At 42.8% G+C, this 26,049-nt stretch overlaps 1 protein-coding gene across 1 annotated transcript; it reads right to left on the bottom strand.

Annotated features, from left to right (window-relative positions):
• Positions 1-8,978: 8,978 nt before the first annotated feature.
• LOC100272724 (uncharacterized) lies at positions 8,979-11,754 on the bottom strand. Its single transcript, NM_001147177.1, has 2 exons — positions 11,551-11,754; positions 8,979-10,334 (listed from the first exon to the last, which is right to left on the bottom strand). Exon 2 carries the CDS (start codon positions 10,311-10,313, stop codon positions 9,279-9,281), a length of 1,035 nt encoding a protein of 344 aa, NP_001140649.1. The 5' UTR covers positions 10,314-10,334; positions 11,551-11,754; the 3' UTR covers positions 8,979-9,278.
• Between the last annotated feature and the right edge of the window lie 14,295 nt (positions 11,755-26,049).

Raw genomic sequence — 26,049 nt, 5'->3', positions numbered from 1 at the left:
AAGATGTTTTATGTGAAAATATGTTGTGCTATATAGCGGTTGATATATTTGTTATATTGTGGAGTGTGGTGTAAAATAAAAATAAACAACATTTGTAATGCTGGTCAAATTAACTTCCTAGAGGCCATTAGGCCGTAGGAAGTTAGCCAGCTAACTTCTTAGGGGTTAGACTCAGCCGTAGGAAGTTAGTCAGCTGACGGCGTGAAGCTACTAACTTTCGATAACCTACTAACTTACGAGAGGCTTTTTTGGCTGTAGGAAGTTAGCTAACTTCCTAGAGGGCTCTAGGAAGTTAAGCTAACTTCCGACAAAAAATTTCCGAGAGCCAAACTTCTGACGGGATGGTTTAACTTCCGAGAGTTTAGCTAACTTCCTAGAGTTTAGGGCTAACTTCCTAGGGTTTAGGCTCTAAGAAGTTCACTATTTTGGTGTAGTGATTCTAGTTGTTGTTCCATCATCAGAAAGTCCAACATGTAATTTGACATCCCTCCTTAGATGTCCAACTGCTCCAACTTGGATGGAAATGCCTGTTGTGGAAGTTCGTAATTATGGGATGTGGCTCTTGGCTAAGAATACAACTTATATATCTAGAAATGAATCTGTAAGGATATCAAGAGAAGTTTCTAAAGTTGAAAAGCGAAGAACTGTGAAGAGCACACTTTGTAATGAGAGAAGTTTTTGCGTGATTATCCTAGATGTCAAGTTACCCTCGATGGGGAATGTAAGCACATTGCCATTTGGGGCCTTTGATAGGTGGCAAATGGGTATGTTCAGTTATAAAAGGAGACCGGTTCAAGCTATGGAGGATCATCAAAGAATCAATTTACAAATTGAAGTCTCTATTTCCCCATTACTCTCATATGCTTCCTCTCTTTCCCTCTCATCTGCTTCTCGACGAACTGCCATAAAACTATCCCTATTCCCGCTAGCGTTCTTAGTTGGACCGATATTAGGTTTTTTATCAATTATGCTACACAGTGTAATTATTTATGTCACATTGTATAAGAATTTATGCTCTGTATGACTCATGTCATTTAATTTTTGCGCATGTGCAGTGGAAAGGAAAATATAATCAAAATTTGCGCGCATGCAATGAAAACTCCCACAATTTTCCATAACTTTTTGGATCTGTATAAAAATAGAAACTACATGCATGCGACTCCCATGTTTTTTTGGATCTGCCATAAAAATAGGATCGTAAATACAACCCACTAGAGCTATCAACATCTTACATTGGCTCGGTATTTACGCTTATAACTGAGCGGTTTTATGCTCGAAATTTAAGGTTTTTACGATCAAACCTCGAACACTGTGTAGCATAATTTGTATAAGTATATATCATAATCTGATTCTTAGAGCCTAGTTGCGGTTGTTAGAGCGATCCTATATTTATGGAGAAAATAAAGAATTTAAATATTTTTTGTTTTCATGCATGTCAATCTATTTCCTTTCATCGCACATCTTGCCATTCTAAATTTATGCGCATGCAAAAGGAAACAGATTTTTACGTAGTGTACCGAATTGTATAAATACATACACCGTGTAGCATAATTAGTATCAATATATATCATAAATCAGTTCTAACGAGTTTAACTGCATGGATATTGGAGGGATCCAATATTTATGGAGGAAATAAAGCATTAAATACGATTTTTTGTTTCCATGCATGCCAATTCGTTTTCTTTAATCCCAAATTCTTGTCATCCTAAATTTGTGTGCATGCAACAGGAAACATATTTTTACGCACTGTACCAAACTGCATAAATATATACACCGTGTAGCATAATTAGTATCAAAATATACAAGTTTTAACGAGTTTAGTTGCATGGCTGTTGGAGCTACCCTATATCTATAGAGGAAATAAAACATTAAATACGATTTTTTGTTTCCATATATGCTGTCACACCCGGTTTTAAAGGTAAACCGAATGCGAACCATATACGTGCCAGGATCAGTAATTCACGTACACAGCGATTACATAAATGACTCATCATAGCACAATGCTTCGAATTACAATAAAGAGTAAGTAATAATATTACAGACTGGAGCCACTTACATAATATAAATCAAAGTACACAGAATCGAAACGTAGCCAACGTAAATAACCCACCACATGCAGCAGACTGGGGGAGGTCGCTAGCCTAATCCTCGAACTCGTCGAAGTCCTAGAACTCCCGGAGATCCGCCTCGACACTGTTCTCCTTCTTCTTTACCTGAGCATAGATTGCACCAAAGGCAACCTGGTGTTTGTGAAAGCAAGGGTGAGTACACATCAACGTATTCAACAAATATCCCGTTTGGCTGAAGTGGACTAGCTTTATGTGGGGTTAAGGTCAAGCAGTTGCTTTTAGTTGGTCAGGTAATTATTAATAGTAGAGAGCCATGTTTTAACATTAACCCAAGTTGTTAACCCAAAAGTACTCTTTCCAAATGGAAAGGATAGTAGAAACCATAAGCGTAATCATCATCATAAAAACCATCATTATCCTCATCATCATCTGTAACCAAAGCATCTCTGATCAATGTGTCTCTATTTAATGGAGCTCCCTTGACCGCTCATAACCGCGAGCACGACTGATATATCAGTTTCATAACACTCTGCATAGGTTGCGCACTATACCCACAAGCCGTGATTCCCTCTCTAGCCCGGGCTTGCAAGACCCTTATTCACTACCGAGGTGAATGGCCAGGGATTCACTACGAAGCCTTTACAAAGATTCCTTGAGGATGTAACCGCCCGTTAGGTTTCCTAAATGCACCACACTCCTCTCCAAGGGGCGAACCAACCTTGGCAGAGCGAGCCACATACACCGAGCCCCATTAACGGCACGACGACGAAGCGAACTACACCCCAGTTCCTCTAATTAGTCAGCTAAGGGCATCCCATTCCACCCTCATGGTTGCACTGTTTTCCCGGGCGGTCATCCAACGAACAGGTCCTTACGGAGAGGCACTCGAGAAACCGCTCGAGCCCCCTAAAGTATCACCAGTCCAACATCATAATCATAGAGACAACATCGTATCATAAGTGTTCACATCATGTTCATTGATTAAAGTAAAGCAATAGCATGAAGCTAACCATAATAACCCAAAAGGTAATCAAGGACAAGGTAAATACAAAGCTAGTCAATCCTTAAGTTGATCATGGTATGCGGGTTGATGAATTATAAAGTAAATGTGACATAATAGGTCAGAGGACACTTGCCTTCACCAAACAGATGCTCAGAATCTTCAGCCTTGTAGAACTCAAAGAGCTGGGTCATTTGGTCGCCGAAGCTTGACCGTCGATTCCTCGAAGCTCAGAAACGAACCGCAATCTAATCGCAACGCGACGCGAAGACGAACAGGCACAAGAAAACAAACATATACATATGCATAATAACATTACACCATACAAGATAAAATGTTATAAAAACGAGCAATATAAAATAGAGAGCGCCTCTACGGTTACGCGAGGAAAAGAACCACGATAGTCGAAGCTACGGTCGAGGCGTTAACGCGTTTACGTTAAACAAGTACTAATCAGAACATCCAATTCAACATAATTATATTAATTGATATTAGTCAAATGTAAATTAATACTACTACTTAGTTTTAACTAACTTACTATTTTAATAGTTGATAGTTAAGAAAGTAACTTAATGAATATGAGCGATTCTAAGCGAGACGAATTAACAACGCACGACGTGCAAACACAATGTGCGCAACGCGCGGACACAAACGACTTAGCGCGCGGACAACGCACGATACACGCGAACGGCACGCGGCAAGGCGCGCGACACACGCGAACGGTACACGACAACGCGTGCGCACAACACGCGCGACACTCGCGAACGACACGCGACGACGTGCGCGAAACAGCACCGCGGCACGCGCGGACCGACATACGAAACTAATAAATAAACAACGTGATTAAACTAAATAATTATTAATAAATAACATTTCAGTTAAGGTTAATCATATTGGCGACTAATTATAAATGCGCAAATCGAATTCCTAAATTAGGTTTTTAAATTGAAACGTCGTTCTAGTGGCCACCGGTTAAACAAACGTTTAACTAAATTAAATAAAATGTGCAAAAATTGGGATAAATATTTTTAAATTAAGATAATTTTAATACGAATCTAACGAAACTTGAATGGATCGAATCGGGTTTACAACGCAAAAGTTATGAATGTTTTAAACCATACTGTAATTCGCGCGGACTAAATTTACGAGACTGCCATCGTCTTCTTCCTCTCATCTTCTTCCTCCCATCCATGGAAGAGAGAGGAGGGGAAGAGGAGGGGGCTGCGCAGGGGAGGACGAGACCGGGCCGGCCGGGGGCGGGCGCGGCCGCACCGGGCGTGCGGGGCACGACCACAGCCGCCGGCGAGGAGCGCGCGGGCGCGGGAGCACGGGAACGCGGGCACCACCGCCGGCCACCGCCGCCGCCGCCGGGGAGGGGGAAAGGGGCGCCGCCGGGAAGGAGAAACGGAGGGGTGCCGCCGCCGGGGAAGGTGAGAGGAGAGAGAGGGAGGCCCTGCACGGACGGGAAAACGAAGAACACGAATAAACCCTAGGTACAACAATGGAGGTTCTCACCGGGGAAAAAGACCCTCGCCGGAGCCGAGAGGAAATATGTCGATTGCCGGAGATTCGGGGATCCAATCGACGAACCGAACGCGCTGCGACGAAGCCCTCGACGAGACGAACGCAGCGGTACCCTCGGATTCGGCAGACGATGCACGGATTGGGAGTAATTACTCGTCGGAGTTGTCGCTAGAGTTGGAACCGCTCCGAACTTCGGCGAGCAATACCGGGAGCTAGGGATTGGATTTGGGGGAAACATTTCGTGTTCTGGAACGGGCTGGACGAGATGAAGCCGGACATGTATATATATCTAGGGTTTGGATGAGATGAAAATTCGGTTAAAATTCGAAATTTACCATTTTTAAGATTCGGAAAATTATAGAAATCCATATTTTGTGCTCAAAATATTATATATGCTTTAAAAAAATTCCAGAATATTTCCTATAAATGTTTTGGCACCTAATGAACTCAAAAAACATAATTAGAATTTCTAAAAACATTTTTAAGTTCCACAAATAAATAGATTTTAGTTTCCGGAAAATAGAAAAATATTCCGAAAATATGAAAATTTACCGAGCGCTTCTATAAGATATGTTAACATGTTTCAAACACATTTTGCACTTAGAAACACCATGCAACGACATGAATGCAACAACCAAAGTGCCTCTAGGGCTCATTCCACTAGGTTTACGCTAATATAAAACAAAATAATTCTCCATTTTTAGGGAAAAGAGAAAGGAAAGCGAAGAACTGAGAGAGTAACACCTGAATTTGGTAGATATTAGAAAAAAAATTTTATAACCCCAAATTCAGGGTGTTACATATGCCAATCCATTTCACATTTTTGTCATCCTAATTTTGTGCGCATACAACCGGTAACACATTTTTATGCAGTGTACCGAATTGCATAAATATCTACACTGTGTAGCATATTTAGTATCAATATATATCATAAACTGGTCCTGACGAGCCTAGTTGCATGGATGTTGTAGCGATCCTATATTTATGGAGAAAATAAAATATTTAAAAATAGAGACCACCACACATCTATTTCCTAAATTTGCTTGCATGCAGGAAAAGTGTTTGACTCATGCACGCGTTCTTTTTTTGCGCGCACAGACGTGGGGTGAAGAACACACCCGACAGCTTGGCTTGGGGAGTGGGTGGGCGCGTCGGGCTGGACCAGGTTGCAGGGGTGGTCGACCTGGGCTTCCTCTAACTATTTGAAGCCCAAGCTCCTAATATACCTATATATACATATATATATATATAATATAATATAAACTAATCTATTAAGAACATAATGTGGCCACTAGTGATACCACGGCTTCACCCTCCGCGCTACCACACCGTGCAAAAATAGTGCAAAATGAGCACTTGAATCCATACCCCCTTGCTCCAAACATTTGGGGTAATCACCAGACCACACATAACTTAGTGCTTATAAATAAACAATCTATACTAATCTATACTACTCAATTAAGAACTTAATATGGGCACCTAGTGCTACTACGCGGCTTCACCATCCCCACGCCCAGCTGAAAGGGAAATGTCCTTAAACCATTTCTTATATTTTGATGCTTGATGACCTTCACAACCATTTGTACTAACTAGTTTGCCTAGTCTCTGATTCACATGTTCATAAGATCAACATTTTAGTTTCTAAGTCACAATCAGCTCAATTCCAACCAAATAGGGTTCACAAGATGCAAAGATGATTGGACTAAGGCAATGATGATGCAACACCTAAAAAAAGTCCAAAAGAATCAGCAAAGAAATCCAATAAATGGCAGTCAGCTAGCGCACTGGTGGTGCACCGGACAGTGAACAACAATATGTCCAATGTGCACCGGACTGTCTGGTGGGACACCGGGCAGTCTGCGTAGAGAGATCCACAACGAGCGCTCTCAGACTGTGGGACCGGACTATCCGGTGTGCACCAGACAGTCTTGCAACGGTCGGATCCAACAGTCGACTGCCGCAGACCTCAACCGTCGGCTGACGTGGCCAGGACACCGGACTATACGATGTGCACCAGACAGTCTGGGTAGCAGTCAGAACCAATGTTCGACTGCTACAGACCCCGACGATCGGCTGACGTGGCAGGCACCGGACACTGTCCGGTGTGCGCACCGGACTGCCTAGTGTGCCCATCGACAGAAAGCTGTTGCTTTCTGTCCAACGGCTAGTAATGTGGTTGAGGCCTAAAAATACCACCCCAACCAGCCATTTCAAGGTGTGGGAGCCCAAACAACATATCAAGGCATATAGTAGATATATGCAAGCCATCCCAACCACCTTCATTCATTGATCTATCTCATATACAAGAGTTGGACACATCAATGCCTCACAAGTGCCACAAAAGAGAGATCAAGCAAGAAAGAGTACTCGTGTGTGTTTAGCGATAGTACCTTGTGAGAATAATTGAGAGAAAGTGTGTGCTACCTCTTGTGATCATTTGAGCGTGGAGTTTTGACTCCCATTCATTGTAAAGTTAGCAAGAGCCCCTTATCTTTGTGGTTGGCCTTGCAGAGACTTCGGTCTTTTGTTGACAAAGAAGAAGGAACACTCGCCGGTCTTGGTGACCGTTGGAGAGAGGGAAAGGGTTGAAAAAGGCCCGTCCTTAGTGGACTACTCAACGGGGATTAAGTTCTTGGTGAACCGAACCTCAGTAAAACAAATCACCCGTGTCACTTGTGTTTATTGCTTGTGATTTGTTTGTCTTCTCCCTCTCTAAGTTCTCTTGCACTATTCTTTGTTGATATTGCTTTGTGTTGCTTTAGGTTAATTTTTCATATATAGAAGCAACGCCTTGCAAGAAAGAACTTGCGTTTTTCCTCTTCTTATCTAAGCCCCCTTGCATTATTCTCCATAAACATTTTAGTTGTGTTACTTTGTATTAATTCCACATTCTTTGAAAGCAATACTTTTGCAAGCAAAGAACTTAGTTTTATACTCTGATAATTGTTCATCTTGTTCTAACAGCTAATCGAGAGATTAGGTCCGGGTTTAAAGTTATAATTTTCAGGTTTCGTCTATTCACCCACCCTCTAGGCGACTTTCACCGGCGCTCGCGCAACGCGTGTAAAAAATAGTGCAGAGCGAGCACTCGAACCACGCCCCTGCTCTAGAAATTTGGGGCTAACCACCAGACCACACATACCTTAGTGTTTATAAATAAACAATCATTAAATTTACAATCTAGGCGCCGCTCCACCTGCTCCCATGTCTCGTGGCAACACACAGACATATACCTGGTTTATATATATGTCTGCGACCCCAACAACCACCGTGAACGTGGTCCTACTTGGAGAGCTAGCAAAGGTATGATCATCATACTATCTCTCCTTTTGTACCCCACTAGCGCACAAGTAATAAGTTTATTGATTTAAATAGACAAAATTTAGACCGAACAAGGGATGTTTGATTTTCCTAACTAAAGTTTTATCTATATCACATCAGATGTTTAAATGACAATTACGAATATTAAATACAATCTAATTATAAAACTAATTACATAGATGTAGACTAAACTAAATAATGAGGCAAATTTATTATGCGGAATTACTCCATGATTAACAAATATTTACTGTAGCATCATATGTAGTACAAACTAGTCAAAGGGACGATAAGGTATGATCCTTCCTTATGCTTTGCCAAGAAGTCTATCATCTTCTTGTCTAGATCTAAAATTTTGGGCCAAGCCATTTGGGCCCACCTAGGTGGGACCTGAAAATAAAATCTCAAAGCACGACTCAACACAAAAAATGGGTCAGGCTGGCACGGTCCAAATGACAGTGTCGTATGATGTCTCAAACTTAGGTATGATAGGCGGCATAGCACGACATGATTAGAGGGACTGTGCTTGAACCGACACGACATGAAATGAGACACGAATTAAAAAAACTAACATTTAAATGGTTATTTCATGTTTCAATAATTTTTACATTTTCACAAAAAGTTATAGAAAACATTGATATTTATTGAATATTTTAGTAAAGCATATGTTTTATTTAAAAATATATATAGCAATTTTGAGACACGTTGATGGTCATAACAATCTATTTTTAAATGTTTTCTCTTTCTTGTATGAATTTTTAATCTATAACAAATTTATAAACAATTTAAAAATATATTTCTAGGTAATAACATTTTTTTATTTGTGATGTGATTGGGTCGGCATAGCATAACCATCGGTTCGCCGTGCTTTGGCACGTGTCATGCCTAGATTTTGGTACGACATGTTTCAGTTCGAAATTATTTCGTACCATGATGACCTGTAAAAATGGCCACTATAGGTCCGGGCCGTGTCAGCCGCTCAGCCCAACTTTCAACTCTATTCTTGTCCATGCCAGCACTCCCAAGTAATCTGCCTGCTTGCAATCAACTGCAACTTCGTTCTCCATACATTGAACGATGGTTTATGATGAATTTTATTAAGACAAATATGTCAATGATGATACACATAGCTTTATGACGAATCTTACACAGTAATGCATATGGTTTTGGCGCGCCAAGGTGCCACAAACTATGGTTTGTAACAAAGTTATACAGATGAATTATACGCAAATCAATTTCCCCTTCATCACAAAAGAAGGATGCTCACCATGGCTGGCTGGTATGATCTCCATCCAGCAAGCAATACCGACAAAACGAGTTGTTCTTGGCATTATGGAGTTCGCAACTACCATGAGCGCAGTGGCTCATCATGCTTTGCTCGTAAAGCTGAATCCAGTCCCTTGCAATGCATCCTCTACGACCTTGTCTAGCCTCTGCGCCATGTCCGGCGTCATATGGTTGCTCCAGTCCCCAGCAACTCCCTTCCTGAAGTAGCTTTCGTTCTTGACCCCCAACATATTGCTTCCATTTCTGTTCACCTCCATGTCCCTCATCTTGCCCAGGCTACACAGCTCCACGATGGCGCTCACCACCCCGTGCTCCTCCTCCTCCTCAGAAAATCCACACCCCATGAACTTGGCGAGCTTCCTGACGTGTGCCTCGGGATCAATCAGCATCTCCTCGTACCGAAGGAACAACACCCTGTCAGGCCTCCTCACGCTCTCCTCCCAGTACTGGAGGACGTGCTCCCACTGCGGGCCGCACATACAGCGACCATCACAGAAAAGCTCCAAGGCTTCCTGGATCGTGAACGATCGAGCGTCAGCCCCCAGCGCCGACGCCGCCTTCCTCGTGAACAGCCAGGCAGAGACCAGCGCGTCCTTGGGTTCCCGGCAGACATACACGATCCGGCACCCCGAGCGCTCCCTATCCCCGGTGATGCTGCCGGGCAGCAGGGAGTAGGGGAGGTGCGTGGCTAGCACGCGCGGGGACGGGAGAGCCTCCAACTCATCCTTCTGCTGGTTGAAATTAGCATCGAGGAACCTGACACAGTCATGAGGGTTGCAACGACGCAGCGGATGGTCGCCATCCAATGGCGGATGCGTGGAACGCTTCAGCGTCGCGAAGGCAAGGGCCTTGAGCCAAGTGGTGCCAGACTTGGGGAAGCTTGCGACGAACACGTCGGTGGGTCTCGGCTTGAAGCAGGAATGAATGCCGGGGAGGTCTGCCTTCAATATTACCTCAGGCACCCAAAAGTTGGCGTACCGGCGGAGAGGGAACGGTGGGCACCTGGTCTCGAGGGGCAGCGAAGGGATGATGCTGGCTATGTTGGAGTGAGGAGGACTCGCCAATGGTGATGCTGCTTCTTGTGCATTGTTCCCTGACTGCCTGGAAGCCATCATCCAGTTGCTTGCTGCAGCAGCCTACATGAGAACAAAAAATCTTGTCTCTCAGTTTAAAGTAAATATAATAGCGAGAAATTATGGTACATGTAAGGTAAGAGAGAAACCAAGTTTCACTAGATGATGATGATACTCAAGTTATCACCATCAGACCAGGAACCATTAAATTCAATGAACATTAACATTGAAATCGTTCGCATTGCAAGTCACTAACAGTGGAGCTCCAACTCACATTAAGAAGTACCAGGGGGGGGGGGGGGGGGGGGGGGGGGGGGGGGGGGGGGGGGAAGGGCCAACTACAAAGTGCTCATGCTTTCAAGGTGTTGAGAAATTTTGCACAATACTAGTCTTTCACAAGATCGGGATATTGCTCCAAGCAGACACAAAATCTTAATTGGTAGCATGCCCATTCGGCCCAAAAATAAAATCCTAATTGCCATAACTCAACATCAAATGAAGAAAGAATAAAGTGAATTGGCTCTGGTATCTTCTCCACAGCCCAACAGTCCATCGGAACCAGGATATAAAACCAGTACTATTTGTCGCGTTTTAGTTCAAAAATAAGCTAGCTGACGACAAATATTTGAGAACGGAGGTAGTACAATTCTTGCTTGCAAGATTAAACAGCTGATTATTCACTGACTCGACTCAAATTCATGATACCCCAATGCGACCATCTCAATTGTCACTGCTTAATTTGGTTCTATACTTTTTCCCATACTTGAAAGTTGAAACTATTGTTATGCATATCTTCCACTCAGCACAAAAATATCAGCAGTAAGCCAGTACCTTATAGTTGTGACTATGTACTTACTTCTAATTACCCTATTACATTTATGCAAAAAAATAATCATAAAAACGTTGAGATAATCATAGCCACCAGCAAGTCCATCTGCCACATAAAATCCAGCTATGGACTAACTGCAACTACGGGGAGGTTCATGCCCACATCAAGAGCCTCCCAACCCCAACTAGCAGCGACAGTATGGAGTCCCCAACCCTCACTAGCAGCGATAGTTTTCAGAATATAATAAGACTGAGTGTCTGAGTCCTATATGCGGAGCGGAGCGTAGCGTAGCGGATAGATTACGGGCTGTTTTGGTGACTAGCGATTTGGGATTTGGAGCGGATCCAGAAAACCAGTTGCTATTCAAAATTGGATAGGAAGGGTTTTCTTTCTTAGGGATCCCCTCCAAATAAATCCCTGGTCACCAAATCATCTAGGGATTTGACGCACCTGAATGAACAACTGACAGAGACAGTTTTCAGACAGAAATAGTCATCAAAATGCGGAGCAGCAGGCCGTGTTGGTGCCGGCAAACTGGTCGCGTGTCTCTCCCCGAATGCAGCAGCTCCTACAGTAGCACAATTGGAGATGGAGAAGATGGCCTCAGCTGAGGTTTGTTTTTGGCCACTTGGCTCTTGCTATTCTCAGATCACGTGGATCTGGTGGGTCGTCGGACGGCATGTCACCGTCGGCTAGATGGCCTCCGTTGTGGCCCAGATGTTTACATCACGTGCCCATGGGGCGGATTCCATCGTAGAGGTGAAAACGGGTGAAATATATCAGTTGTTTATCGGATATTGATAATATAAATATTTATTTTTGTAATATATTCGGGTATTTTTAAACTCGTGATGGATACGTAGTACAGCTTAGAATTTGAGTCAGACACGGAGCAAAGACTAACCAAATATTCAGGTCGGATACGTGTATCGAAGTTTTAGGTACCTATTTTTTTCTTTTTCTTCATAATCTCTATTACCAACTCCCTCTACCCACAAAAGTTTGTCATTCTCACTTTTCGAGGAGTCAAAGACTTTGACCACATTTATATAAGAAAAAAATTAATATGTATAGTACATAATTGGTATTATTAGATAGATCTTTGAATCTACTTTTGCAGTAAAATTATTCGAAGATATAAATATTGCTAATATATTCTACAAATATAGTCAAACTTAAGAAAGTTTGACTTGCACGAATACCATTGCGACAAACATTTGTGGATGGAGGGAGTATTAAGCACGTACTGTACTGTAGACCTTTCGTCCGCCCTCGGCCACACGATGTGTGTCATCCCCGCCCTCCTGTCTGCATCCTCCGCTCCCTGCATAGCCCGCCCGCCCACCTCGCGCTCGCATCTTAGACTATCTCCAGCAGCTTACCTATACCCATATTCAAACTCCACTCTGCGAATAGTGCAATCTACAATGCAGAATAATGTGAAACAGTGTTTATGGGTAGACTTTGGGTGAACTGCTGGAGTCGGTCTTAGCTCCGTTGTCGGGAAATGTTCCTCGCCCCCCAATGGACCCGCCCCTAGATAAACCTGTGGGAGATAGATATCCCATGTGTTATTATAATCACACTAGGTATATACTCGTGTGTTGCTACAAAGTCAATATGTTATATTAAAATATATAAAGATACACAAGGATTAATTGTCATTCTATGCTCTTGTCAGCGTCTCTTAAATATTAAAGAGGTTAATATACCTTAAAAACTATATACATATGTGCTTGTACTTTGCCATGGAAATTAAATATTAAAATCGCAAAATTCATACTACGGTTTGTTGTAAGATATAAATGTTATAAAAAATGTAGATAAAAAGGCATTACAAAAAAGATATAGTCACTACCGGAATCAATAGCTTTGCCGAGTGCCTGAAGCACTCGGCGAAGCCTTAAAAACACTCGGCAAAGCCTTTGCCGAGTGTAACACTTGGCAAAGAAGACTCGGCAAACAGTGCATCGGCAAAGACTTCTTTGCCGAGTACTTTTTCTCGGGCACTCGGCACAGATGTTTGCCGAGTGCCAGGGAGCACTCGGCAAAGAAAAGCGACCGTTACGACGCCGGGTGACGGAGACGGCGGCTTTGCCGAGTGTCGACGGTGACACTCGGCAACGAAGATAGCTTTGCCGAGTGTCTTCCTGGCAGCACTCGGCAAAGCCGCCTTCTTTGCCGAGTGCCAATTGGCGCACTCGGCAAAGAGCCCGCCAGAGAGGGTCCCCATGTCAGGCTCTTTGCCGAGTGTTCTGTGCGACACTCGGCAAAGCCGACCTCTTTGCCGAGTGCCAGCGACATAACACTCGGCAAAGAACCTAAGCCGGTGCCCAGGTCTGTGCTGTTTGCCGAGTGTTATGTGAGCATGTTGCTCGAAGTTCACGGCCATGTTTAGTGAGCATGTTGCTCGAAGTTTCCGGTACGCTTCTGAAATCGGTCGTAACTTATGCTAAGTACCATGAATATCATTTTTTCATGCACGGTTTTCCAAGTTTCGAGTGACCTGCAGTTCAAATTTGAATTTTCCGAAGAAATTCAAATAAACGAACTAAATCTACTAACGATTGAATCTCTGTTATAATTGTCCACAAATGATACATGTAGGTCTACATAGTGTAGGAACATAACACAAAAAGTTTGGGAGACAAAATCAAAAAAATAAAAATATACTTTGCCGAGTGTCTAGGGACGACACTCGGCAAACAGGTCTTTGCCGAGCGCTAGATGTGTGACACTCGGCAAAGAATACTCTTTGCCGAGTGCCAGCCGCTGGCTCTCGGCAAATACTGACGGCCGTCAGCTTTGGGACGGCCTCTGACGGCCCTTTGCCGAGAGCCCCCTTTGCCGAGTGTTTGGCACTCGGTAAACTAGTCTTTGCCGAGTGTCGACCTGTGCCGAGTGTCCAGCGCTCGGTAAAGAGCCTCGTTGCCGAGAGTATAGCTTTACCGAGTGCGGCACTCGGCAAAGCCTTCTTTGCCGAGTGCCCGACAAAAGGCACTCGGCAAAGATTTCAACACTCGGTAAAGCCTTGGATTCCGGTAGTGAATAATCTATTACATTGTTCTCGATGCAGGGAAGCACAAGACAAGACACGTGTTTTCCAAATCGCACACATGTGTCAACAAAAACAGCAAAACATGAAACTTGCAACACATCTGAGAACAAATTAGGGAAACCATGCTGTAATTAATATAAAAACAGGATATGGAAACAACCCTCTTGGTGACTTGGTCGGGAGTGTGTCCGGGCATGTGCATGCCCTTGCGCTCCCCTCCGGTGGCTTGGCCCGGTCCTTTCGTTTCCCACATGGAGGTGGAGACATGCCTTGCACTCAACAAGGATGGCTTGCTCCTCATGCCTGGCGGCGACCATGGCTCGCTCCTCATCCCTTGGACATCTTCTGCACGCAAAACACACTGATCCAAATGCCAATTCATAAAACTATCATTCTATCAATACAAGATTAATTTGTGCACTCCATCAATCTATGTAGATACAAAGCATATCCATTCTCTTTTGTTTAGCTCAACCTCCATAACCTGGAGTTCTTTCTCTTTTTCTTTAGATCCTAAATATCAACATTAAGTAATGTAACAACGATGAGATATACCTCTCTTTAACTTTAATAGATAGCATAATAGGAGATTCAACTTCTTTAACATGTAGCATAATAGACATCTCTTTAAGATGCTTCCTACTAATGACGCCATGTTGCCCTTAATGCTCGTCCACCTCCTCCATCTCGTTCTGCTCTCAAACAGAAGCTCTATAAGTATAAATATATGTACATCTATAAATCCTCTACCTCTTGGACCAGGAACATAACAACACAAACTAAGGGATTTGATGTCCCTATCCTTATACTCAGCATTCTCTGCTACATAATCTGTGTCTTCCTGGAATATACAGCGTCCTTCAAATGAACAAATTACCCTGCAAACATGAGAAGATGGTATTTAGATGTAAATGGATAAGCCGAAGGGAATATCAAGGTTTACATGTATATACTTCATGAATAAGTTAATAAGAATTCAAGATGACGAAGTACCTTGAGGAAGTACTGAGTAGGTTAAAACCTTATACTCTGAAATTTATTGTTCCTGAATAAGGTGCAACAACAGGTCTGACAGATAAAATCTTGCAGTAATGATGAGAACAGGGTGCCAGGGGCCTGTCCAACATAATTTGACATGTAGTAACATGACCAACAAAGCTTGATAGTTAACAAATTTCCTACATAAAGTATCCAAAATAAATCTTGCACAACAACATCACTATATAAGAGCAGCAAAGTGCCTGGGATTGGCTCACCATTGATCATAAACTCTAAGTGGCGCCGAACCATCACAAATACCAAGCCAGATGCCCAAAAGTTGTCAGTGGAGCTACTCAAAAGCTTATCCAGGAGTAGGCTCATATTATCAGAAAGTTGTAGAAAAGACCATTAATAACCAAACAAAAGACAATATTTTGACATGTGAATTCAAAAAGTAAGCATACCTCTTGCCATGCAGACTCAACTAACTGAACGTATACTGTTAGAATAATACAATCATGTCTAATATGACTTTCTATATCAGTAGGGCTACTTGATAACCAACCAAGAATCTGAAAAATCAGGATTCAAGTGTTAGGTCAGGATATATTTTCTTGTCACATGTTGAGAGAATGCATAATTTACCTGCAACCGCAAAACTGGAGGTAAGTCGCTGGGATCTTTGTCGAAAATCTTGAAACAATCTTATCAGTTCGGCACTATAGACAAAACAATAAGAATCAGGTGTTTCACAAAATGGCATCTAAGCATAGTAAGATGCAATCCCATATGTGGAATAATATGGTAAAATTAGCATCTTGGTGTTTGCATAAGTGCGGCCAAGACTATAGCTCTTAACATGAATTCTCTTCATCAAACTTTCAATATATGTCGGAAGGCTGTCCAGTTCATGTTAGTCCTTTTCAGTATTCGCATGACATGTTTTTTCAGCAGAGATACAATCAAAAGCATGCCTATCTGATTAAAGTTTATATCTTTAAAGATAAATTTAGTGGCATGCAGTAACATTTTACTTCTAGGCTAGTATGCTTGGATCTTCGAGGTTGAGCACTTGTTTGATTCCTATTCTCCTCATATATACTGTCATATATTAACCGCCAACCATGGAAGGCTATATACTAATTTAATCAATTCAACAAAAAATCATTTCAACAAAAATGCATACATCATAACTGTTACATTGTGATGACAACAAAATGTAGAAAAAAATATAGAGATAACAATAATAATTATAGGAAATATAGCACCAAACAACATTATAGTACCTTTATGTCCTTCTGAAGAACAAGTTTGGATAGTTTGAAATGTCCAATAGGGCCATCACCATCAGGTAACCCAACGATAAGTAGATCATCTAGAACATGAAAAACAAACCAGATGTCACAAACACGATGAAAATAAACAGAAGAATGTCAATTGGGTCACAGAACATATGCGTGTGAAATAGGGTCTTACACTTAGATGATTATTATCACTGGACTCAGCCATTGGTCACCATAGTAACTATGAACTTATGCAATTTGGATAATTATGTTAGCAGTTTACACTAATATTCAAGGGTAGGAAGGACCTTATAGCAGCTGCCTTTTCTATCAGATATCCAACTTTATACATGAAATGAAACAACCACCCTGAGTAGCCCGTCTATCAAATAACTTGAGAAAATATCAACTTATAATGATAATCAAGGGGTACTAGATGCATCCAAGATAAAACATCCTCTTATATATATTTTTGGGGGGAAGATGGCCACTTCCAGCATTCCAACATATCTATGCAACCAATGAATCAGGAAACTTTGGATCAAAAGATTAAGGTCCAAGATAAGCCATGGCCAATGATTAACATGGTATGGACTTCATTCTTGTCCAAGGAGACTTTTTCCCATCCAAGCATATACAACTCAACGACAATTCTAGTTAGAGAGCAGCATTTGTATTCCATTATCCCATAATAAAATATCAAAAGGCTGATGCAATCAACCAATCATGGTACTCTAATGCCACTGAACAGAAAAATAAGATGCCTCGCATAATAACTCTGACTAATATATGGCTTGTTGTGTAAGCCTGGTTACCAGATATGAAAAATTGAGCAAAGCAATTCCATGATGTGGCACGGGACAAGACCTCGATACAATTTGTAGGATTTTGAATTTTCAATATGTTTCAGAGCTATCAATAATAAGAACAAAACAGAGCCACTCAACTAAAATTATATATGTAAAAACTGATGCGTTAAGATACTATTTTAGCATTCTTATATGCTATTATATAAGTATATACCCGCGCGTTGCTACGGAATCAATATGGTAAAATACATTGATATGCAAAAACACTAATTGTTACTCTATACTTTTGTTAGCATCACTAAAAGGTAGCATCAGCATAAACAATTTCTTTCTAACTGTCATTTTGGAGGACCACATGATCCACAGAAAAGAAAACTGAGCATATTTGCCATATTTTTCAATGTACTGGAGCCTAGCAAAGAAGAAGGGTAAACTTCCTTAGCAGGCCACCCATTACTCTTCAGTACCAGCTATTCAACAACTGATTTGCTGCGCCCATAAGCATCAACATGGTCTTCAATTGGAAGATAAGGCAACACATCATTCACGTTGACAATCGACTTTCCTCCAAATACCATGTTGTATGTGCTAATATACACAAGCCTTCTAACACCTTGCTCATGGAAAGCGTTCAGTACATCGCAAGTCCCATTGATATTGACCTCGTCAGATCTCTCAGTTTACAACATTTCCTTCTCTGACATGCCATAAGAAGCAAGGTGGAAAACACAATCTACTCCATGGAAAGGCCTCCACACATCATCCTTCTCTCTTATGTCCCCTATGAAACAAGGCCTTAAGAAACTGATGAATCATTCCACAAGCTATATATTGGTAACTAGTTGCATTAAACACAAAGAAACAGAAGGTAACACAGTGATTGGAGGCAAAACATGTAAAATAACAATTATGCAAGAGACACCAACTATTTACTTAGATACATAGATACACAGAAACAACTATGCAAGAGACTCCATCATGCACACCACTGCCGAATCATCAACGGAAAACCAGAAATCCCCAAGATCACAAACACATATCAGACCTTACCCCTTAGACAGAAACTGCCCACGAGGATCTAAACACGAGGTGGCTGCGGTGCACCGACCCGAGCTAAGCGTGAGGGGACGCGTCTCCTCGTGCTCTAGGGAGGGGAAGATCTCCATGTGCATCAGCGAGGCATCAGGTGCAGGCGTTGGAATGCTAATCGTCCGGATCCTCGTGCTCTATTGTCGTTGCTGGCTCAGCGAAGCAACGGGTGCAGGGTTGTGAGGTCTAGGTCAGATTGTTGATGGGTAGGCGTGGATCCACCCAGTATTTGATGGGCCAGGCGAGGGCGACCATCTCAGAGGCCATCTAGCACCGATGGAAGGGTATGGCGGGGAGTGTGGCGAGAATGGCGTGGGCGGTCTCGTGGACAGATCGACGGAGAACCGGGAAAATCCCCTCGGGCGCTAATGGAAGGGGATGGCAGGGAGCATGGCGAGGATGGTGGGGACATGAACACGATGTAGGGGGCGATGATGGTGGGGCATTGACAGAGACTTTCCTAGGATTGCGCTAGGGGATCACCACGAGAATTTGGTGGCGATAATGGCGGGGCGTTGACGAAGGTGCGCCATGCACAAGGATTTGGGAGCGAGGCGGGTTTGGGGGCATGAGCAAGGGCGCGAGGGGGAGTACGGGCGCAGGGCAGAACCATGGTGCACGTGTGGACACCTACAATAGGGTCATATAGAGTAGTAGGGATATACCCTCCATGGGCTGTCTGAATGACCCCCGATAGTTCATCTAGCAGGGCATGCCATTGGGCCGCATCTAGACAGAACGAGATCGACCAAGAAGGATGATGACCGGAACAAGGAATGATCCCTAAAAATGTGACACAAGGGTTCTATCTGTATGTGCCTATTGAGGAAGGATCGTTGACATTTCGCGCACATGGTGCGCACGTACCTGATGAGCTAGATACTCGAACAGGAGCAACCAAACTCCGGATAAACAGGATTGCCTATGGCATAAGAGATAGACTCAGATAGAGTTAGATAGGCTTCATGACTTATAAAGGGATATCCCTCCAGTCACCTATATAAGGCTCAAGGAGTACCCCTACAAAACACTCTCATCATCCCTCTCATAGCAACCACACAACCATTAGAATGATACTAGATCTCATCCATCGCCACCCGCAACTCATCTATAACTTGTGCACCACCAGCTGTTGTTCACTTGTTCTTGAGTGCTTCGGCTTTCTTGAAGGTGAAGACGCAAAAGAGTGATTACAATTCAGTGTGAACAGTACAGTGCTACTGTTCATCTATTTATAGGCATGGGACATAGCCCGAGTAAAAGTACATTTATGCCCTTGACATTCACCTATAGGCATAACACGAATCATTAAGGACTGAATAGTCTTTGTCCCTTTTCGGTTATCATCACACTTGGTCTTCGTCATCACATCAAGCTGAAGCTCTTCGGCTATAGCTTTGTCGTCCATTCTTACTACCTTCGGGCTACATCTTCACCCTACCACGAGAGAAAACCTTCATCTTTAAGCCGAAGCCCCCCTGTAACGATCCATGTCATACTGAAAACATATGGTTAGTCATGTTTTTGAGGACCTTCGGGAGAGGAAGGCTCCCAACAGTAGCCCCTCGCAGTATTGATTTGTTTCTTTGTAACAAATTTAGACTGCGACGTGAACGAAGGCCTTTAGCCGAAGGTTTGAAAAACACCTTCCCTTCGCTAGAATAGCGAATCATTCTGAGCCGTGGGACCCACCACGCTGCAGAGCTCTAGGTGTATATATAGAGACCTACATCGTGAGTATTTTTCATGCTATCTAGCTGCTTGTACTGTGCATGCCATTTTAACCATCTTTGCTTTGTCGAGTTCGATTAACTTTTGAGCTTCGGCATTTGCGCAACCACTGTCTGAATGGCTGAGGAGAAGAAGATCACTGACCCTGCACTAGCCGGGTTTTACGAAGCTATGGAGAAGACCAATACAGAGAAAATCACCAATGAGATGCTGGCTGGGTTATCTGAAAATTCCAGCGACAGTGAAAGTTTTGAGATAGAAAGCGGAAATGAAGAAGTCGAAGACCGGCCATGGAGGCCAAGCCATGTTGTTTTTGGAAAGTCATCTGTTAAGCAAGGGAAGATCGAAGCAATGAAAGATAGATACTTTCGTAATATTTCTATTGTAAGGGCCGGAGGAGAGAGCACCATTCCTCTTCCCGAAGCTAATGAGGTGGTGGTTTCCAGAAGCTTCATGAAAGCCGGGCTTCATTTCCCACAACATAAGATGTTGGTCGAAGTTTTTAAAACTTTCAAAATATATCTTCATTCGCTTATCCTCGAGGCTCTTATTAAAGTAGGTGTTTTCATATGGGCCATGAGGAGCCAAGGGTTGGAACCAGATGCCAAGTGCTTCTGTAATATTCATGAATTATCCTATCAAACGAAAGCAACTGGGAAAGAACAATATCACAATAACTTCGGCTGCTACAACTTCGTGCCCCACTCTGGGACCAGCTACCCTGTGCCTACATTTCAGAAGAAATGGCTGGGCTCTTGGATGCAGGAGTGGTTTTATGTGAAAAATGATCTAGACCAGAGGGAGGATATAAGGGGCATCATTCAACGTCCTATATGGTCTCGCTTTGGCATCAAAAGACCTTAGTCGCACTCGAAAATGATGTGCAAGCATGCCAGATGGCTTTCAATACTATATGCACCTACATCGGCACAAGGGATTTGATTCAAGAGCATATTGCTTACAGAGTATGGCCCCTTGCGAGTGGATGGGAAATGCCGAAGGAAGCTACCGCTGGCTCCAGCCAAAGTGGCCTGATCTATCTGAAGTACACATTTTGATTTAGGGATCAGTTTGACGAACCGAATGATGATCGGTTGGATGCTATAGAGGCAACAAGTGATGAACTGCTTAGAACCTACTCGAGGGCCGAAGACGAAGCTATGACAGTGGCCTTCGGCGCTCGAGGGAAAAAGAGACTGAATAGGGTTTTTGATGTTATCGGGTTTATCTACCCTGACTACTGTTTTCCTGCTCGGAAACAAAGGGGGAAAGGAAAACTGCTGCTTCGACGTCTTCTAGTGCGCCGAAGACGAAGAAGGTGATGGTCTTGACCCATAGACCACGACGTATTGAGACGGTCGATGTGCTGGAGCTTATCGAACGTGATGGGGTTGCTCCTACCACAGAACCAGGTCATGTTGTGCCAGTCGAGGCTAGTACAAATCCGACTGAAAGTCGCCTAGAGGGGGGTGGATAGGCGGAAACTGAAATTTACAACTTTAAACACAACTACAAGCCGGGGTTAGCGTTAGAAATAAAACCGAGTCTAAAAGAGAGGGCGAAAACAAATCAACCACGAAATAGAGCGAGTGACACGGTGATTTGTTTTACCGAGGTTCGGTTCTTGCAAACCTAGTCCCCGTTGAGGTGGTCACAAAGACCGGGTCTCTTTCAACCCTTTCCCTCTCTCAAACGATCACCTAGACTGAGTGAGCTTTCTCCTTAATCAAACGGGTCACTTAGACCCCTACAAGGACCACCACAACTTGGTGTCTCTTGCTTTGATTACAAGTGCTTGAAGAATAAGAATGGGGAAGAAGAAAGTGATCCAAGAACAAGAGCTCAAAGAACACGAGCAAAACACTCTCTCTAGTCACTATTTGTTTGGAGTGGAATTGGGACTTGGAGAGGCTTTGATTCTATTGAATTATGTCTTGTATTGATTGCACTAGCTCTTGTATTGAATGAGATGTCTGAAAAACTTGGATCTTGGAGTGGTGGTGGTTGGGGGGGTATTTATAGCCCCAACCACCAAACCAACCGTTGGGGAGGCTGTCTGTCGATGGGCGCACCGGACAGTCCGGTGTGCCAGCCACGTCACGCAACCGTTAGGGTTCTGACGGTTTTGACCGTTGGAGCTCTGACATCTTGGGGCACCGGACAGTCCGGTGCCGCATCGGACAGGCACTGTTCACTGTCCGGTGTGCCTTCTGGCGCTGCTTTGACTCTGTGCGAACTGTTCGCGCACTGTTCACGTCTGCAGGCGACCGTTGGAGTCGACCGTTGCGCTTTCTAGCCGTTACTCCGCTGGCACATCGGACAGTCCGATGAATTATAGCGGAGTGGCCCTTGAAAAACCCGAAGGTGAAGAGTTCAGTCTGTACGGCCCCTGGTGCACAGGACAGTGCGGTGCGCCAGACTAGGGTTCTCTTCGGTTTCTTTTGCTCCTTTCTTCTGAACCCTAACTTGGATCTTTTTATTGGTTTGTGTTGAACCTTTAGCACCTGTAGAATATATAATCTAGAGCAAACTAGTTAGTCCAATTATTTGTGTTGGGCATTTCAACCACCAAAATCATTTAGGAAAAGGTTTGACCCTATTTCCCTTTCAATCTCCCCCTTTTTGGTGATTGATGCCAACACAAACCAAAGCAAATATATAAGTGCAGAATTGAACTAGTTTGCATACGGTAAGTGCAAAGGTTACTTAGAATTAAACCAATTTATATTTTCACTAGATATGCATGGATTGCTTTCTTTTATTTAACATTTTGGACCACATTTGCACCACTTGTTTTGTTTTTGCAAATCTTTTTGGAAATTATTTTTCAAAGCCTTTTGCAAATAGTCAAAGGTATATGAATAATATTCCGAGAAGCATTTTCAAGATTTGAAATTTTCTCCCCTTATTTCAAATTCTTTTCCTTTGACTAAAACAAAACTCCCCCTGGATGAAATTCTCCTCTTAGTGTTCAAGAGGGTTTTACCAATTGTAAGAAGATCAAATAATTTTTAGATACAAATTTGAAAAATACTAACCAATTGAAATCATACCAATTTTGAAATATATCATTCATAAGATACCAATTGAAAAGATAAACATAAATCAATATTTTGAAAATTGGTGGTGCAGTCCTTTTGCTTTGGACTTAATATTTCTCTCCCCCTTTGGCATTAATCGCCAAAAACGGAGACTTTTGAGAGCCCTTTTATTTTCTCCCCCAATGGTACATATGAACATGAGTGAAGATTATACCAAAGTGGAGAGTGGTGCGGAGTGACGGCGAAGGATAAATAATACCGATAGAGTGGAGTGGAAGCCTTGTCTTCGCCAAAGACTCCATTTCCCTTTCAATCTATGACTTAGCGTGAAATACACTTGAAAACACATTAGTCATAGATATAAAAGAGAAGTGATCAAAGGTATATAAATGAGCTATGTGTGCAAAGTGTCAATCAAAGTTCCGAGAATCAAGAATGTTTAGCTCATTCCTAAGTTTGGTGAAGGTTTTCTCATCTAGTGGTTTGGAAAAGATATCGGATAATTGTTCTTTTGTGCTAACATAAGCAATCTCGATATCCCCCCTTTGTTGGTGATCCCTCAAAAAGTGATAACGAATGGCTATGTGCTTAGTGTGATTGTGTTCAACGGGATTAACCGCCATGCAGATTGCACTCTCATTATCACATAGGAGAGGGACTTTGCTCAATTTGTAGCCATAGTCCCTGAGGGTTTGCCTCATCCAAAGCAATTGCGCGCAACAATGATCTGCGGCAATATACTCGGCTTCGGCGGTAGAAAGAGCTACAGAATTTTGTTTCTTTGAAGCTCAAGACACCAGGGATCTTCCTAAAAACTGACAAGTCCCTGATGTGCTCTTCCTATCAATTTTACACCCTGCCCAATCAGCATCTGAAAATCCTATTAACTCAAAGGTGGATCCCTTGGGGTACCAAAGACCAAACTTAGGTGTGTAAACTAAATATCTCATGATTCTTTTCACGGCCCTAAGGTGAACTTCCTTAGGATCGGCTTGGAACCTTGCACACATGCATACAGAAAGCATAATATCCGGTCGAGATGCACATAAATAGAGTAAGGACCCTATCATCGATCGGTATACCTTTTGATCTACGGATTTACCTCCCGTGTCGAGGTCGAGATGCCCATTAGTTCCCATGGGTGTCTTGATGGGTTTGGCATCCTTCATTCCAAACTTGGTAAGTATATCTTGAATGTACTTGGTTTGGCTGATGAAGGTGCCCTCTTGGAGTTGTTTCACTTGAAATCCTAAGAAGTACTTCAACTCCCCCATCATAGACATCTCAAATTTTTGAATCATAATCCTACTAAACTCTTCACAAGTAGATTTGTTAGTAGACCCAAATATGATATCATCAACATAAATTTGGCATACAAACAAATCATTAGGAATGGTTTTGGTAAAGAGTGTAGGATTGACTTTTCCGACTTTGAAGCCATTAGTGATAAGAAAATCTCGCAGGCATTCATACCATGCTCTTGGGGCTTGCTTGAGCCCGTAAAGTGCCTTTGAGTGTTTATACACATGATTAGGGTACTCACTATCTTCAAAGCAGGGAGGTTGCTCAACATAGACCTCTTCCTTGATTGGTCCATTAAGGAAGGCACTTTTCATGTCCATTTGATAAAGCTTAAAGCCATGGTAAGTAGCATAGGCAAGTAATATACGAATTGATTCAAGCCTAGCTACAGGTGCATAGGTTTCACCGAAATCCAAACCTTCGATTTGTGAATACCCCTTGGGCACAAGTCGGGTTTTGTTCCTTGTCACCACACCATGCTCATCTTGCTTGTTGCGGAATACCCACTTGGTACCTACAACATTTTGATTAGGACATGGAACAAGATGCCATACATCATTTCTCGTGAAGTTGTTGAGCTCCTCTTGCATTGCCAACACCCAATCCGAATCTCTTAATGCATCTTCCACTCTGTATGGCTCAATAGAAGACACAAAAGAGTAATGTTCACAAAAATGAGCGACTCGAGATCGAGTTGTTACCCCCTTATGAATATCGCCGAGGATGGAGTTCACGGGGTGATCTCTTTGAATCGCTTGGTGGACTCTTGGGTGTGGCGGTCTTTGATCCTGTACTTCTTGATCATCTTCCTTGTCTTGATCATTGTTATCTCCCCCTTGATCATTGTCCTCCTCTTGAGGTGGCTCATCCTCTTGATCTTCATTTTCATCACCTTGAGCTTGATCCTCATTTTGGGTTGGTGGAGATGCTTGCATGGAAGATGACGGTTGATCTTGTGCATTAGTGGGCTCTTCGGATTCCTTAGGACACACATCCCCATTTGATATGTTCCTTAGCGCGACGCATGGAGCCTCTTCATCATCTAGCTCATCAAGATCAACTTGCTCCACTTGGGAGCCATTAGTCTCATCAAACACAATGTCACAAGAAACCTCAACTAATCTAGTGGATTTGTTGAAGACTTTATATGCCCTTGTGTTTGAGTCATAACCAAGTAAAAAGCCTTCTACAGCCTTAGGAGCAAATTTAGTTTTTCTACCTCTTTTAACAAGAATAAAGCATTTGCTACCAAAGACTCTAAAATATGAAACATTGGGCTTTTTACCGGTGAGGAGTTCATATGATGTCTTCTTGAGGATTTGGTGAAGGTAGAGCCGGTTGATGGAGTAGCAGGCGGTGTTAATCGCCTCGGCCCAAAACTGGTCCAGAGTCTTGTACTCATCAAGCATGGTCCTCGCCATGTCCAATAGAGTTATATTCTTCCTCTCCACTACTCCATTTTGTTGAGGTGTGTAGGGAGAAGAGAACTCATGCTTGATGCCCTCTTCCTCAAGAAAGCCTTCAGTTTGAGAGTTCTTGAACTCCGTCCCGTTGTCGCTTCTTATTTTCTTGATCCTTAATCCAAACTCATTTTGAGCCCGTCTCAAGAATCCCTTTAAGGTCTCTTGGGTTTGTGATTTTTCCTGCAAAAAGAA

This window comes from Zea mays, chromosome 3 (assembly GCF_902167145.1).
Source record: "Zea mays cultivar B73 chromosome 3, Zm-B73-REFERENCE-NAM-5.0, whole genome shotgun sequence".
NCBI classification, from domain to species: domain Eukaryota; kingdom Viridiplantae; phylum Streptophyta; class Magnoliopsida; order Poales; family Poaceae; genus Zea; species Zea mays.
Note: the sequence above shows the minus strand (reverse complement) of the source record. Positions and strands in the feature narration are given on the sequence as shown.